Raw genomic sequence first — 16,564 nt, 5'->3', positions numbered from 1 at the left:
ACGGACTGTAGTGATTGGATTTTGAAGCGTTAGGAAATAAACGTTCATAGATGGCGCTAGACAACTAGCACAAGTGTAATTAAAAGAGTGATGTCATTCGAATGTTGGCTCTTGGAGAAGTAGTTACTGAGCAGAGTAACTCGAACGAATGTGCAATAAATTTGTTGTTAAGTTTTCTATTTGCCTATTTATTCAAAGCACTCACGAACCAGCCACGACACGGACATTTTCCAAAAAAGTACTCCGGGAGGTCTAAAATGTTCGAATTTTTAGACGATTACAATATTTTATCTAGAGTTTGTAAACAAGAAACTAAAAATGAGATGCTTAGAGTTATGAGATTGCTAAGATTATAGTTATCTCAAATGGTTATTTAAATTAGATTCCTGGGTGATTATTTGTGTACAAGAAAAATCGTACCAAGATATGTGCCATGATTGCTCGCTTTGGATTAAAGAATTGGTGCCAAGGAAGTCTGAAGCTATTTCAACAGAATTCGGAAAAATTTTTACGTTTTTTGATAGAAACGGATGAAACTTGGGTCACTATCACTACCGACTTCAGATACTTTTTTTTTCTTTTGACTTTCTCTATACTTCGTATACCAGAAAGTAATAAGTTGAAACGGTTTAAATAGCCTGCTGTTATCATCACTTCAAAAATAGGTCTAGCGGGAATAACATTTTCTCTTTTAGTTCTTGTCCAGTGTGTATTAGTTTTAATGCCTGGGATGTCTTCTAAGGAGTTGAGATACTTGCTGTTGCGGAAGTTATTTGAAGCTGTCCGCTGTGAGGCATTATTAAGGTTCAAAATATCTTTGGAAGAGATTTGTTCGATAAAGGAAGAGTATTTTCTGTAAATTCCTTTGCCACTGTGGCCTGGCAGTAAAGTCTCGTTTTCGAGACGGGTGGGTTTCAGGTTAGAGACCAGATTCTAAAGAAGAACCGCCATGTAAACGACTCTGTGCTTGTTGAATCTTTTGAAACCAAATGTTTTCCAGCTAGTTTAGTGCAGAATATTGGAGAGAAGAGTACCAGCTCAGGAGACATCTGAAGACGAATTCAATCCAAAATAGCATTAAGGTTGCTTCTAAATGCTACATCAATATTACTAAAACAAAACAAATCTTTCCTACATGATTCTCTAGTTTGTTCTAGGCAAAGTGTGAGTGAACCAGAACCCACATGAAAGAAATTCTGTTTTACTCTTGCCAAACATATATAGTTTGGATACAATCAGATGGATAATTTTTGAAGAATGAATTAAGATATTTTTTAACAACAAATAAAGAAGAATGATTGAATTAATAATGCAAATATTTTTAAAAGCCACAAAAACACCTAAGCCTTTCTAAGAATAGCATCAATTATTTTGATAGTAATAAAAGATATATATGTTTTTGTATCATATTTTCATGGCAATGTAAAAGCTATATTCAATTAATTAAATTTTTTAAAAAATGTTTGGACAGATCCTTTTTTATCTCTACAAAGTTGAGTGTAATTTCTTTTCATAAAGTAATCTAGTATTGAATAATTTAATTTAGAAAGGAAGAAAAATAAAGCAAAGCAAATTTTAAATGCAGACATTTATTGTAACATTTTCATTCATCAAATCATGTTACAGATATGAAAATTTTGTGTGCTTCTTTACTGGCCTCATGACGGTAAAAACATTGTCAAATTCACATGACATGCTAAATCTCATAGAAATAAAAACTAAGTAACAAAATAACTTCTTTTGTAAATAAAATCAAAATCATTCATAAAAAAAAAGAATCAACAATCATGCATTGTATTCAAAGGGGTATTGAGGATGCCACCAATTTAGAATCATTAAATTTTCCACAGCATCAAATTCAACAACATCACTATAGCCAGAACTATCTTTGTAAAAACCAGAGCTCTTATTTGACTGCCTATAATTCGAGTGACCAAATGTCAACTGCAGCTTTTGGCGACGCATATCATGAGCCAAATTAATGCGCACATCACAGAGACGACTTCCCATTACCATGGGAGGAACCAAAACATAATGTGAGCACGTAAAGCGCAAAATTTTGCAACCTTCATCGGGGTTGTAATTGACGTACCGATCTTGACTTTTTCTACAGACATCTTGGCCTGTCCACCAATCATTCATAACACTTTTATATGTTAATGGAGTGATGGATGCACTGGCTGATGTTGTGAATTTGAAATGGAACAACCACTTTCCATTCTGTTGAATCCGCCACATCAATGTACAGCAGAGATTTGACAAACAATATACATCTGTGTTAGACATGCGAGACGACAGTTGGTTAACGAAGTTAGGATACATGTAATAAAGAGCTCGTATGACAGAAGTTTTGAGACAGAAAGCTTGTTCTATACATTCAGGTTGCAGTCTGGCTGGAAGGTGGTCATTGGGCTGATAATATCTAAAAGAAAAATATTTTAAAAAATTAGTGATTTTAACTATTTACTAAAATTGAAATTGTTACTTTTGACATAGTTATCCATTTTTTGTAACAAATAACAAGACAGCAACGAATTCATAGCATGTATCAAAGATTCATAAATGTAAAATGTTAATTATTAGAAGTAAGAAAAAAATTACAGTCTAATTACTGCTGACTATCTAAACTGCCTGAATTGCAAGTATTGTTAAGTATATTAATGCATTATATATGATATAAATCTATATTAATGTTTAATTTCTGCTCCATATCAATGTTTAATCTCTACTCATCCATTGAATTTAATTAAGAAATAAAAGCATTACATTTTAAGTTTCCACACAAATAACAGCTATTAGGTAAAATTGGGTAATTGTGGGTATTCTCTGAAAACTTGTCCATTGTCTTAACCTAATCATCAGATACTTTTATTTAAATTGCCTTATTTTATATCTGTATAGATAGAATTCCAGAATAGATTTTTCATTGATTTACCAAGTTTCAATTTTTTTCATATTCATATAGTGACAATACACTATTTTAGTACTTTCAGAATTTAATTACTAATTAATTAATTTCAGTTCTATATGCCAAGTAGAAGAATAAAAAGAAGGGGGGGGGCGAGAGTTTTAAGTTTTTACAATATTTGTAAAAATAAATTATAAACTGAAGGCAATTAAAAAAAAATCTATCTCGCTTTTCAACATACAACCAAAAATGTTTTTATAGTTTTGATATTTTAATTAAATTTTAAAATGTTTGATTGGAAATCTAAATTATTATATATTAGATTCAGAATATTCATAATTTATATGTTACTAAGTACATAAATATATATCAAATGGTTTTAAAGGATAATTTTGTTTTAAGCAAAGATCAAAATATTGATTATAAAATTCATAAAAAATCAGTTTCAACATATTTATCAGAACAGATGTTCCAAAATAATAAATATAACTGTTGTTCTAAACTTATATAATTATCCAGACCATTAAAAAAAAGTATCTCCCCCCCCCCTCTCTCATTATTCATTTCAAAGGAGGAAAGTTCATTTAATTCCAAATTTGCTCTGAAAAATTTTATTTCCTTCTTCAAAATCAGAAAATGTATAGGAAAATGTAACACTAATCAATAATAAATCAAAAGAATTTCAATCTAAAGTAGTTATTTGGAAAATTTTTACAAAATTATCTTCAATTAAGATGACTTTCTTAAAATTAATTTTGTCTACCAATAAAGAAAACATTAAAAATGCTGTTGCGAAAAATTTTATAAGAATATTTTATGAAACTGGGATTCACAATTAAAAAAAATCGTTTCCCCCCCCTTTAAACAACAATAATTTTGTTCTTCCTTTTTCTGTATTTGATTGGAATTTGGTACTTTAGAATTTGACTAAATTTTAATAATACAAACTAAATATTTAAATGGATGTTATGAGCTCAGCAATAAAATTAAATAGAGATATTTTACTTTGTTTATTTTAACAGCATATTTATAAATATAATTGCAGATTCAGTATTAAAATTTTGATTTCTGTTATTAAAATATTATTGCTTGTATTTACTGAAAAGATACTTAAAAATACTAAAATTTACTTGTGTTTAAACTTTAATAATTAGAATACTTAATATTTGTATTTTAAAATAAATAATTGATATATGAATTTTAAAAATTTAATTATGATGAATTTATCAAAAAATTGTGCATCATTAAACTGATTACTTTATCAAATATTTAAATTTTAAGCACTTAAAGCAATAACTTAAAAGCAAATAATAGCAAACAAAACTTACCTTTTATACATTCTCATCCAAAATGAATAGGATCTGCTGACACGATGGGAATCTTTACATATGGATGCAAATAATTTAACATCTTCTGGCTTTATGTAAGAGCCAATTAAAAACCATACATCAATGGGATAACAAATGCCTGGGCGATTAAGAGATTCTTCAGGGGGAGTTTTTGTTCGTAGTTTTTCTAAAAGGAAGGAAAATATAGGTATATGAAAAAGAGAATTCTATGCATAGAATAGTAATCTTGTATATATATATAAAACTAATTTATAGTTCTGCTTTTTATGATTTAATATAAATTTTTCAGATTATACTTTGCAATCTCTAAGACAATGAGTCCTGCTCCAAAATTTAAGAATATAAAATATTTGTTTCAATTGAAATACAAAAAATTTGGGTTATTTGAAAATATCAAAACATATTTTTTTTGAAATAAATGTTTCTCATTTTTTTTTTTTTTTAATGATTAAAGCATTTGCAGTAAACATTACATTTCAAACATATATACATTTAAAACTACCAAACTGAATGAAATATTTATGATATATTGAAATTTTAACAACTAAAAAGCATATCAATTTTCTTACTTCTATTTGTGGAAGAAATATCTAGGTATTGGAATTCATCGAGGTCTTTTTCATACCATGCTGTGTCATCATCATCTACATTTCTTATATCTTCAGCTGAATAAAATATTTTTATATAAGAATAATAAAACAAAGTTATATACAAGTAAATGTTACAAGTAAAAATAAAAGCTTATAAGTAATTTTTCTACCATTTTATATGCATTCTTTGAAGAATTTTTTAAATGTTATAATTAAAAAAAAAAAAAAAAAAAACTGAGCAATTTCAAATCTATGATCTATTCTGTAGTTAAAAGCAACGATAATTAATTGAAGAATTTATTATAGGAATACAAATAAATGTACATAATAAGAGGGGCCGAACTCATAAAAAAAATTTCTGCTACAAACATTTCATACTAATGAGCCTTTTTTTTTATAATTATTTTTGGATACTTCTTTTACTATTAACACAGCAGTCCAACAACAATTTCATGATAAGCATGCTTTAAAGTATAGTAAACATTTGCATCAATTAAGTAACCTCAAAAGCAAAGAGAAAGAAGACAATTCATGCAACATGTCAGATCAGCAATAGTACAACTACTAGCCACCTTTGGTAATCAACTTATTTTACATTAAATTAATAACAGTAATTTAATAGTCTTAATCAACCTTGATGCACTACATCACATATTGACCTTGATACACTACATATTTTGAAAGGAAAACAATGTTTTAAACAGGAAAAAAAAAAAAAAAAAAAAAAAAATATTCTGATTGGTTTGCTGTGCACACAAAGCTGTGAAATTAAAATGAAATTGTTTCAGTTGTTGAAATTAGAAAGGGTGTCAAAGCTTTATTTAGCAATATCTTTTAAAAAATTAATATGCCTGGATGTTGTAAGTTTTCAGATTAAATAAAAATTGGCAAAATCAAACAAGTAACTGTGAGTGGGAAACTTATTTTTCTCCCTATAGGGAATGTACAATGGAATTATCTTTTGAAATTTCTCTCAAAAATAAGGGATAGGCAACCACTGTTGCTTCCATTTTAAATTATTCATGAATTAAAAAAAAATCAAAAAGTTCCACTTCAGATATAAATTTATCCTGTAATTTTGAAAGGAAGAAAAATTGAGCACATTGAAGTAAATTTCTAATCACGACTGAATAATTACTTTTCCATATAGACTTAGGAACACAAATATTTTTCTTTTCCTTTTATTAATTGGGTCAGAGAATAAATATTTTTGAAGATCAAATATAGTCAAGAGTCGAATGAGTTCAAAATGCTTTTGGGTATAACTAAAGACTGAATATTTTATTATAATACTGTTGAAATATATAAAATAATATTGAACTCAAAAATATATATCAAAAATAAATTATGAAAATGTACCTTCTTTACTTAGGGAGGTTCCAACAGATTTTCGAAGCCTTCCAGCACGAGCAGAACTATTTGCAAAATCTGAAAGCTTAATATCTGAAAGAAAACAATAACTATATAAATTATATAGAATTAATAAACAAATATTAAATATTTCATCAACTAGTTCAGAAGAAAACACCATAATATGTTTATGCTGTTTAATAATTTAACAGCAGAATAATATTTATATCATTTTCTAATGTAAAATAAATGGTAACCAAAGAAATACTGCCTAGAACTATCATTTCTAAAAATGATAGCTCATATTAATTATTACACTTGAAAATGCTTCTGAAGAAAAACTCTGCAGATTATATTGTTTCATATAATAAATTTGTTCATTAACTAGAATAAAATATTTCACTAAAACAGCATGGAGCAATAAAATAAAAGTTTACAAATACAGTGACAAATATAGTATATATATATGGAATTATAAAATAATAAGCAAAATGTAAATAAAAAACATCAAAGTAAATGAAATAGGAAAATGTAAAATATAAAAATTCAAATAGTTATCTTTATTTTATCCTTAATTAGCAGGAGTGGGCATTAAGTTGATCGCAATCGACTGGTGGACTGCCAAGTCATTTTGGGGTGACCGCCTTTACTAAGACCTAAAATGGCCATACTAAAAGAAACATATTCATGGAACACTGCCGAAACATTTCAAAAATATTTCTGATGAGCTGTTTAAAAATAGAGGTACATTAAACAAAGAGAAATATTATGATAAAACAATAAGACTTCACTCCGAATTTGAGGGACGCTTTCAAGAATTTACTAGACTAGAAGCAATTGTTACATTGAAGTGTTACACATGTGGCAATGTTGATGTGGAAGAAATAACTGATAATATAAATTATACATCGTCTTTATCTCTTGAGGAAAATGAAGTTTTTTCTTTTTCAAAATATCATTTTAAAAGCATGCAATTCAGAATCTAAGAATAACTTTTGAAATTTAAAGTATCTTAATTTTAAAAAAGTTGCATATCATTTAACATCATTCTTTGGCTCTACCTACCTGTGTGAATCTGCATTTTCAATGATGAATATAATTAAAACAAAATATAATTCCCGTGTTGCAGAGGACCATTTACAATCTAGTGCAAGATTAGCAGTTAATAATTATTTATCCAGATATTCATGATAGGAGGACAGTATGTAGTTTAAGTCTTCTACTACCTATAAGAACTAACTTTAGATGAAAATGATTTTTTCTAATGTATTTTGAATTGTTTGATATCAAATGCAGCATTTAATATCTTTATATTTGTGGCTATTATTATGTTTGTATTTTGGCATTATTATTATGCTTGTAGTTATGTGGGTAAGTATATATTCCGTATATTGTAGGCCCCCCCTTTTTTTAACTCGCCAAACTTACATCACTGGGTGGACATCAGCACCTTGAAAAGATTAGAAGTAGCCCATATCCTAGAAAAGTCTGCCCACCCCAGCTTAATTAGCACTAGAGTGTGATTATGTTATATAATTCTATAAAACTAAAATACATTTATAATTATAACAGAAAAATATAGTGATTAAATGTGAATATGTCCAAGAATGAAATGTTTCTAACAAATGAGTCTAAAGAATTCAGTTTAAGCTTCCAAATGTGATGATACATAAAATACATCTATATAGAAAAGCACATTTAAGCATAATACTTAAAGCATATTAAAAAAAAAAAAATCAGCAAAGGAAAAATATTAACTAAAATAACAAACTTCCACTAACAACCAAGAGATTGAAATAGACAATTGCCTATTCTATGAAAAGAAAATTTTGTCAACAGTAACTTATTCTGGCAAACAAAAAATTTGATACAACTGAATACAAGAAATTAATAAATATTGAGGTATAACTGATCAAGATTAAACAAATATATCTTTAGAATTGTATGAATTTGCCTTTATCACCTTCTGGAATACAAAAGAGCAATAGGATTATGTTCGAAGAACAGATTGTCATCTGGTTGCAATTAGCATTTCTTCTGAATTTATGACACATTTGTTCCAATGACAGTTTTTTAAACAATCAATGAAAAATTGAATACACAGACTTTAGATACAATTTTTGTACTTTAAAAATATACTGCTTTAAAAAAGTTTTAAAGTAATAAGTGAAATAATTTTATTTAAAAACCATTTTGCAAAATTATATATTAAAGCATCAAAAAGCAATTATGAGAAGTTTAATGTAAAATATAATTCGAGAACAAACGATGCAGACATTAATTCTTTTGATACTGAATGATGTGAAATACATTTATGAAAAACAAATATAGCAAAACTGTTAATGATTTTTGTAAAAAATACTAATTAATTCTACAGATAAATTCATCAACACAAGCAAATAAACAACTAGTATTCAGATAAACAACATTAATTGATATTAAAGCTTAATAATTATACCTAGATCATTCTAGTCTTAAGATATACAAATTAAATGATGAAATACATATAATTAATGAATTCACCTGATGCAGGGTTGGAGTGTTTCTTAACACCTTTCTTTCCACTTTTTGGCATGACTCTGATGATTAAATAAAGGGAATGTATGAAAATGTTAACTTTTTAATGATTTGCTTACGGATTTAGAAGTTAAATGATAATTAAAAAAATAAAAATAAATAAGAAGTTTGTTTTGAAAATTCATGTTGGGGCATAAACCACCACCTGTGTCGGCCGCCATGGCCACAGGAGCCAGTCGCTCAAAAACTCATAGCGCTTGCGCAGAGTCACGATCTATGCTTGATAGCCTCAATATCCCAGCTGTTTTAAATGCAATTATTAAGTTTTCATTCAAAATATTTCTATAACGGTTCAATAAAGTCAATATAGCCTTAAAATTTTCTAAGTTTTAATAAGTAATATAATTTGAGGTGCAAAACTGACAAAAAAGAAAACCAAAACTAATCTCGGTGATATGTGTACAATTTACCCCTTTATGTTTGACGAGAGTAAGAGAATGGAATTGTGGGATAACTTGACAGTGCAGTGAGGAAAAAAATGAATTCAGGAAATTATAGAAAGTTGATCATGAGGTAAAGGGTATCTTGTTTGAAACATTTGGATGTAAATAAAAGTAAGACGGTTTTCACTGCCGGTATACAGCTCCGGGAGGAACAGCAAATTTGCAGCTAGAACTTAAAACAAAATTTCACCATGGAAACCGTTCCTTCTTCAGATAAAATGGAATTTGACATTCTTTTTACTTGGTTTTCTTTTACGAACGCTTTTAAATATCCAGAAGACATAATCTGCCGTTATTTAAACTGTATAATTCTTCCTGAATAAATTATTGATGACTTGGTTGAATAAATACCCACTCGGTTTAAGGAATGTCCGAGAGTACTTGATATGATATCAGTCTAAAGTTTCTCGGAGAAAACGCTATTAAATCTATGCAAAAATGTGGAATATGATGTGTGATGTGATGCCTACTATTGCCGAGGACAGCCTCGGTCAAAGAGGCGGTCAGTTTGCAGCTGACGAAGCTAATTTTGAACAGCTCATGGTAAATATATTGGATGAGCGGGATAAGCTTTTGGAAACTCTGAGGGATACTCAAGAAAATCTAGCCAACATGCATATCAAAGTAAATGACCTTAGTAAAGAAAAAGATTCTTTGCAAAGGCAGCTACAAGCCAATTTACCACAGGTAAATTTTATATTGAATTTCCTTTTTAAAGTCATCTGTGTTATCATTTCTTCATAATAACCAGCTTTCATTTCTGGGTCACACTATATTTTTTATTCTTTAAATATTATTTATACTGGGAATGTACTTTCTTTAAGAATTTTTCATTTTATATTGCAATGATAATATTTTAGTATGCCTTTGTTATCACTACAAGTTCAATTAAAATAGAAAAAGAAAACAAATAGGGATTGTGCATTTCTCAACATGATTTTGTGATGTTTTGGATTGTTTTAGCTCTAATTGCATTATTTTAATGAATTTACCGAATTATTCATACGTATGTATATATATATATTGTCATTCATTGACATTTTAAGTAAACAATGAATGATTTTCCATTTACTTTATGCACATTACTATGTAAATATAATTCTCTGTATTATTAATTTTGGTTTTTGTTTCCTGGTCCAAAATAAAATACAGCCAACCGTAAACCACATAATTTGTTATTTATTAATTTTCTAGTTACTTTTTTTTGTTAATAATATAATGCAAATTCTTTAAAAGGATTTTTTATAGATGTTAATTTTTTTTTCTGAGTGTATAGGATTTTTAAAGGAAATGTCCTTTGTGATATTTTTTATATCTTCTGAAAATATTTGACAAATTATATGAAAAGCATAATTATAAGGTTTTCATTTTAATGAAACCTTGCAAAGATATTGCATTTTTAATGTTTAAATAAAGTTGGCCTTTAATATATATTTAAATTTGTCGCATAACATATATAAAAAGCGATTCTTGTTTATTAACAGTTTCATGCATATTTGAAATAAAATTTGAAATCAGTTAGGATGAAAAATGATAAATTTAATGTTTGTATTACAGAGAAAGCAATTTTACAGCATGAAAGAAAATGCTGGCTTTTATTTTCCAGCAATATGTACATTTAAAAATTGATTAGTAACTGATCTATATTTTTCTGAAACATGTTTAAAAAATAAATACTGATTTATTTTATAACTTCCAAAAGCCGCAGTTGTTGATATAATTGATGGACATTGTTTTGATAAAAATTAAAATTAGCTTTATTTGAGGAACAAAATTAGAATATCTAAATCTTGACAATATGTTTAAAATATTTGTTAAATAGCTATGGTAGAAAAATTATTAATTCTATAATAAACTATTAGCTTTCAAAGAATTATTAATAACCAATAAATGTTTCTTTCAAAACAGTTGTTTAATTAAATCATGTTACATATGTATAACCATGATTTATTCAATATTTTAATTATAGTTATTTTAAAATTTGTATTGTTCTTCATTTCATACACAAAAAGATCATAGTGTTGAATACTCTTACAATATATTTTAGTAATTTATATTTATGTGCATTTTAAGAATTTTTATGTTTAATGATTACTGTAAAGGTAATCTGTTAAATTTCTGATATATTCATAAATGAATGTACACATAAACCTATAAGTGAAGAGACACACTCATATTATACAATAATGAAAAAGAAATGGAATTTGTGATCAAGAAATGATTCTCTGTAAAAGAAAACATACACATCTTTAATGACTGTACAAGCATATTTGCATTCCAACATTTAGATTGATATATTGCATATTCCAACATTTAGAAGATATATTGTATTCCAACAATTGTTAAAATTCACAATTTATTTAATTTTTTAAATCTAACAATATCTAAATTAAAAATAGTTATTCTATTGAGATTAATGTCTATGATTAATTTTTTTAAGTATTTGGAATTAATTTCAAATTTATCTTCTTTTTTATTATTATTCTTTCACTTAAAAGTAATTACACTTTTTTTATTAGATTTACTGCTATTATGACACAGTATTAATATTAATGGGAATTTAAACCTTTTTTTTTTATTTTTTGCTTCCAAAATATATGTATGTCCTCAAATTCAATAACCATACAATACAGAATTGATGAAATTTTTTAAATCTTTTAAGCGTAAAGTTACTATATTGGACAAAATTTAAATTATTCTTAGAGTAATGAGAAAATAATAAGTTACTCAAATACACGCACACATACATACATATATATATATATATTACCTAGTTATTTGTATAATCAACTTTGTTTCCAAACTATTATTTGTAATTTTTTTCAACATTAGCAAACTGTTGTAATTAACATTTGAAGTTCAAATTAAAATATATCTACTATCAATAAAATATTGGTTTTGATAATTTATCTGGAAATTTTAAAAATGTTTTTTGCTCTGTGTCTTATTGAAATCATGCAACTATTCTTATTTTTAGATTCGATATTTTTTTTTTTCTTGTACAAATTTTTCTTTTTTCTAATTTAAAATTTACCTTGATATTGTTAAAAAATATCAAATTATCATTTAGAGTGTTTGCCTTCAATTGAAGATTCACTGTACTTCAAAATCTATATAAAATTAATGATAATATTCAGCAAAAAGGAAAATTAATTATTGGATTGTGGAAAATTTAAAGCCATATTAAAATTTTATTTTGAAGCTTCATAAGGACCATTTTAAATCAGAACTTATAATTCTGAATGCTATCAGGTGACGAGCAATGTCTGCATCTTCTCTAAACCTCCACACCACATCATTTTGCCCCCTAACATTTAATATTCATAGCAGATCTAGAACCTTAACTGTAACATAAAATTTTATTATCTGTAATGCATTTTACTGAACTGTTTGTTACTTCAAAATAATTATTTAACTTTATTATATTTTCATTTTAATTATTATATGTTATACACTGTAATAATGTACAAGATGCATTGATGATAATTTTTTTAAAAATGTTATTTTTGTTTTGTTTTCATAATGTTCTCCAGTATTATATAGTAATTATTTTATTAAATAAATTTATTGAAAACAATAAATTTGAATTAATACCAGTACTTTTAATTTGTCTGAACAGTGGGAGATATAAATTTTTTTAGAATTAATCAAAGAAGTTTACTAGGATAGGAAATTGTAAATTAGTGTAGAAAAATCTCGCATCAATGTATTTCTGCATTTCAAGATAAGAAAAATATGTGTGTGTGTGAAATAGTATTGCTTCTGGAAAAGGAAAGGAAGCGGGGAGTTCTTTAGCAAATATTTTTTATTCTTTATTATGACGAGGAAAAGAGACCGATTTTGAATTCTTATCAAAATATCGTTTGTTTGTTTCTTCCCTGTAATATGTCGTTGCGATCGGACTTGGGAATTTAGCTGAAACAGCATTTTAGATGCGGAACATGTAGATTAAATTTGTGAAAATAAGAGCCCATGTAAAAGTTAAAATGGTTGATTTTGAATCATTAGGTAATAATTAATTTTAAAACACCATCTTGTGTATTATTGAATATAAAATATAAAAATAAAAGTTTTCAGTTTTTCAATGATACTTTATTTCTGCTTCGGATAAAAAACATGTTCGTATCATCGTTATTATTAAACAGAATAAGAAATTTGTCACCTGTCAAGGTGACGAAAAAGTTCCAACCTGCCTTTAATATGTCTCTGATTTGAGAGACTGAAACTGATTATTTTAATTAAGTTTATATTACTTATTTATGTGAAACGAAATGTCATACTTGAATTCATAACTGTTAAAAAAATTCGTTTATGTAAATTTCATTTTTCTCCCCAACCAGCCTGCCTGAAAGCTGTCAAATCAATCGATAGTTTTATTTCATATATTTTAATCTTATTTTCTTTAAAATTATTTTGAAAATGATAGGACGACACAAGTCTTAAGAAACTCTTTCGAATGAAATAAGAAAGCTAGAGTAATTTGGAAATTGGAATTTTATTGTGTATGTTTATTATTTTAAGAGCTCACTGCATCGTTATTTTATGATTTTTATTTTATACCGAGGTGAATGCAATCACTGGAAAGCTGTGAAAATGGTTTCACCAGTTTGGAATGCAATTTTCAACAGTTTCGTTTTAAAAGTCATCTAGTTTTGATCTGTTAAAAAAAAATCTTTTAAAATAAAGTTAAAAAAAAAATAGAAAGGAGAATTGGAGAAGATTGTCCTTCTGCCTTCAATTTACTTTGCGCGGAAAGGTATTTCTGTAAATGGAAGCCTAAGGGATATTTACTCTGGCTTACGAAGAATTGGAAGATTTGTTCAGAGTTGCACGGAATGCGATAGCGTAGTAATTGCGTATCAAATTTCATCGCAAAAAGATTCGATAACTGAACGAATGAATGGAACGATTCTCCAACTTCCACCACTTTATTCCCCGTTGAAAAAGAAGCACAAAAAATTATTATTTTGTGTTTGCAACAAGTCCAATCGCTTAGAAATGAAAAGTTCAATAAATGTATGTGTACTCGAGACTTCAATTTATTTTTTCACCAGTGTTCCATATTATACGAGTCTTGTTTTGGAACGTAATAAGTTGCTATTTCGATTTCATTCTTTTCAATAATTTCGGATCACATTCTGTTTTCTTTTTGTTCAAAATTGTTTTCTTTTCTTCTTTTCATTTTTTTTTTTTTTTTTTTTTGAATATAACAAAGTGGTGGGCAATGTTGTACAATCTTTTATGAGCTTATTATATATATTTGAGTTTCATTTGTCATAATTTGACATTCAACAAACTGCTTTTCTTCATTTATAACATTTATATATTTTAAATGTTTAAAGTATCTGCAATCTAATATTATTTAATTTTTTTCAATTTATTAAAATAAGAATTATCCTTGAACCCTGAGTAAAATCAAAAGGCTTTTATAATTTCTGGTGTGTGTTTATAAAGTATGAGCTATCAAAAATATCCAAAAGAAATGATATTTTATAAAAATCAAGTTTTATTTAATATAGATGTAATTTTTTAGTGCATATTATAAAAGAATCTGTAAAAAGGACTAGAAAGCTTAATATGACGTTTTTCACTTTCAGAAATTTTGAAAATGGCTTTTTAATGGCCGACTGAATTAAAGTCTATCTCTGCTATACAAAGAATGTTTCAAATCCAACTAGAAAAAAAGAGACACTGCGCATGAATTTCACGTTCAGGTGCATGAAAATAATTAAAAAAAATAAATGAAAATAGTTTTTATTTTTGTTCTATTACAGAATATGTGAATGAACAGTAATTTTGAATAAAAGTAATAGTTAAAAGTTAAGCTTAAATTTCAAAAAATAACATTTCCGACAAAAAAGGTAATAAATCAAGCTTTAACTTTTTTAAATTTTTTTTTACAATTTCTTTGTATTATATATTTTTAAAAATGTTTTTTATATTAAATCTCTTCAGATGATAATTCTCCAATTTACAATACTTATGAAGTGTCGGTGTGTTTAATATTAAGTAAATAGGAATTTGGGTACTCTAAGGAGAAGAAAACCAATATTTTTTTAAAATCTAAAAATAGCAATTAAAATTTATTTTTAATAGTTAATTGATTTGGTAAATATTACGTAATTAAAGGATAAATTGTCAATAATTTTAAGACATGAGGTACCCACAAAAATAAATTGAAGATTTAATCACTAAAAAAAAAATTATTTAAAATAATTTTAAGAGATAGGGTATGTGACATATTTTTAGAATAAAGATTGTACTATAGAATTTGAATAATGGAATTCTCATAAAATATTTTAACTTTCTTTTTTTAAAAAGTGAATTTTTATTATTCTTTTTACTTTCCCACATACGAAGTGTAGATGGGGGGGGGGATTGAAAATGTTTGTCTGTCTGTCCGTCTCCTTCCATCTTGTGCTCATCCAAATGGTTTGATAAGTTAGTATCATAGACACCGGTGGCACAGGAGGGCGTTATGTTATGGCCGTCCGTCTGTATGCCTATGAAAAAGATAACTTAGAAACGCTTTGAGCTAGATGGATGAAATTTGATTTACAGTTTTTAAACAAATTTGTAGTTTCTATTTGTGCAAAATCTGTTCAGAGGAAGTTTGTATGTCCGGCTGTCCGAATATACATCAATACTATAATTATAAAACGAAGACAGCTAGATAAATAAAATTTTGTACATATATTTAGCATCTATAGTGTAGACACATGTCCGATTTTGAGTCTAATCCAATAGGCGAAATTTGATAAAGGGGGTTGACCGTCTGTCAGTCTGTCTTTTAGAAACATGAAAAGGCGATAGCTCAAAAACGAAACACAGCGCATTTGGCATGAGATTTTGTAACTGCAACTGGATTTGTGTGAAATTTTTGCTTCAGTCAGTTGGGAAAAACGTGTATGAAACTTCAATTCGAATTTTGGATACTATTAACCTACTTATACCATTCAAGCCAACACTTAATGTTTCCTGAATATTGTACGCTAATGATATGCAAGACTTTCTCTGGGATAACACTTTTGTTGGTGAGTATGCGAGAAAGTTTTGAAGAAACCACCCCCGCTGGATTGATTGAATATTTTGTACAACCGGCGCATTCTCGATTGCATTAACATTAAACCTACCTCGAGCGATCAAAGGATCGTTTTCGGTGGCAATTCCAATATATCAGTGAAATGCCGATGCGCTTAGAGCTAAGAGCTTTAAAAATACTCATAAAATTACTCTTTAAATTCACTCATAATTATTTCGACTAAAAATGTGGATGTATTTTAACTTAAAAAAAAATTCTAAAACGAAAATATTTGACATTTTTTAAAAAAAATGTCGATGTTGAAT

The 16,564-nt window shown here is 27.3% G+C and overlaps 2 protein-coding genes across 3 annotated transcripts in view; one reads left to right on the top strand and one right to left on the bottom strand.

The window, feature by feature from the left end:
• Positions 1-1,570: 1,570 nt before the first annotated feature.
• Positions 1,571-8,975, bottom strand: LOC129973060 (transmembrane protein 183-like). The gene is made up of 5 exons (XM_056087420.1): positions 8,721-8,975; positions 6,207-6,290; positions 4,827-4,922; positions 4,237-4,423; positions 1,571-2,422 (listed from the first exon to the last, which is right to left on the bottom strand). The coding sequence occupies exons 1-5, from the start codon at positions 8,770-8,772 to the stop codon at positions 1,786-1,788; spliced, it is 1,056 nt and encodes a 351-aa protein (XP_055943395.1). The 5' UTR covers positions 8,773-8,975; the 3' UTR covers positions 1,571-1,785.
• Positions 8,976-9,233: 258 nt separating this feature from the next.
• LOC129972659 (liprin-alpha-1-like) overlaps positions 9,234-16,564 on the top strand; it is a 186,505-nt gene continuing 179,174 nt past the window's right edge. For both annotated transcript variants that reach the window (XM_056086872.1, XM_056086871.1), the window contains exon 1: positions 9,234-9,904. In XM_056086872.1, the coding sequence (XP_055942847.1) occupies positions 9,656-9,904 (249 nt within the window). In that variant the 5' untranslated portion in view covers positions 9,234-9,655. The remainder of the gene's footprint in view (positions 9,905-16,564) is intronic.

The sequence above is a fragment of the Argiope bruennichi genome, chromosome 6 (assembly GCF_947563725.1).
Source record: "Argiope bruennichi chromosome 6, qqArgBrue1.1, whole genome shotgun sequence".
Classification (NCBI taxonomy): domain Eukaryota; kingdom Metazoa; phylum Arthropoda; class Arachnida; order Araneae; family Araneidae; genus Argiope; species Argiope bruennichi.
The sequence above is the reverse complement of the archived record's forward strand: the minus strand, read 5'-3'. Positions and strand labels throughout refer to the sequence as shown.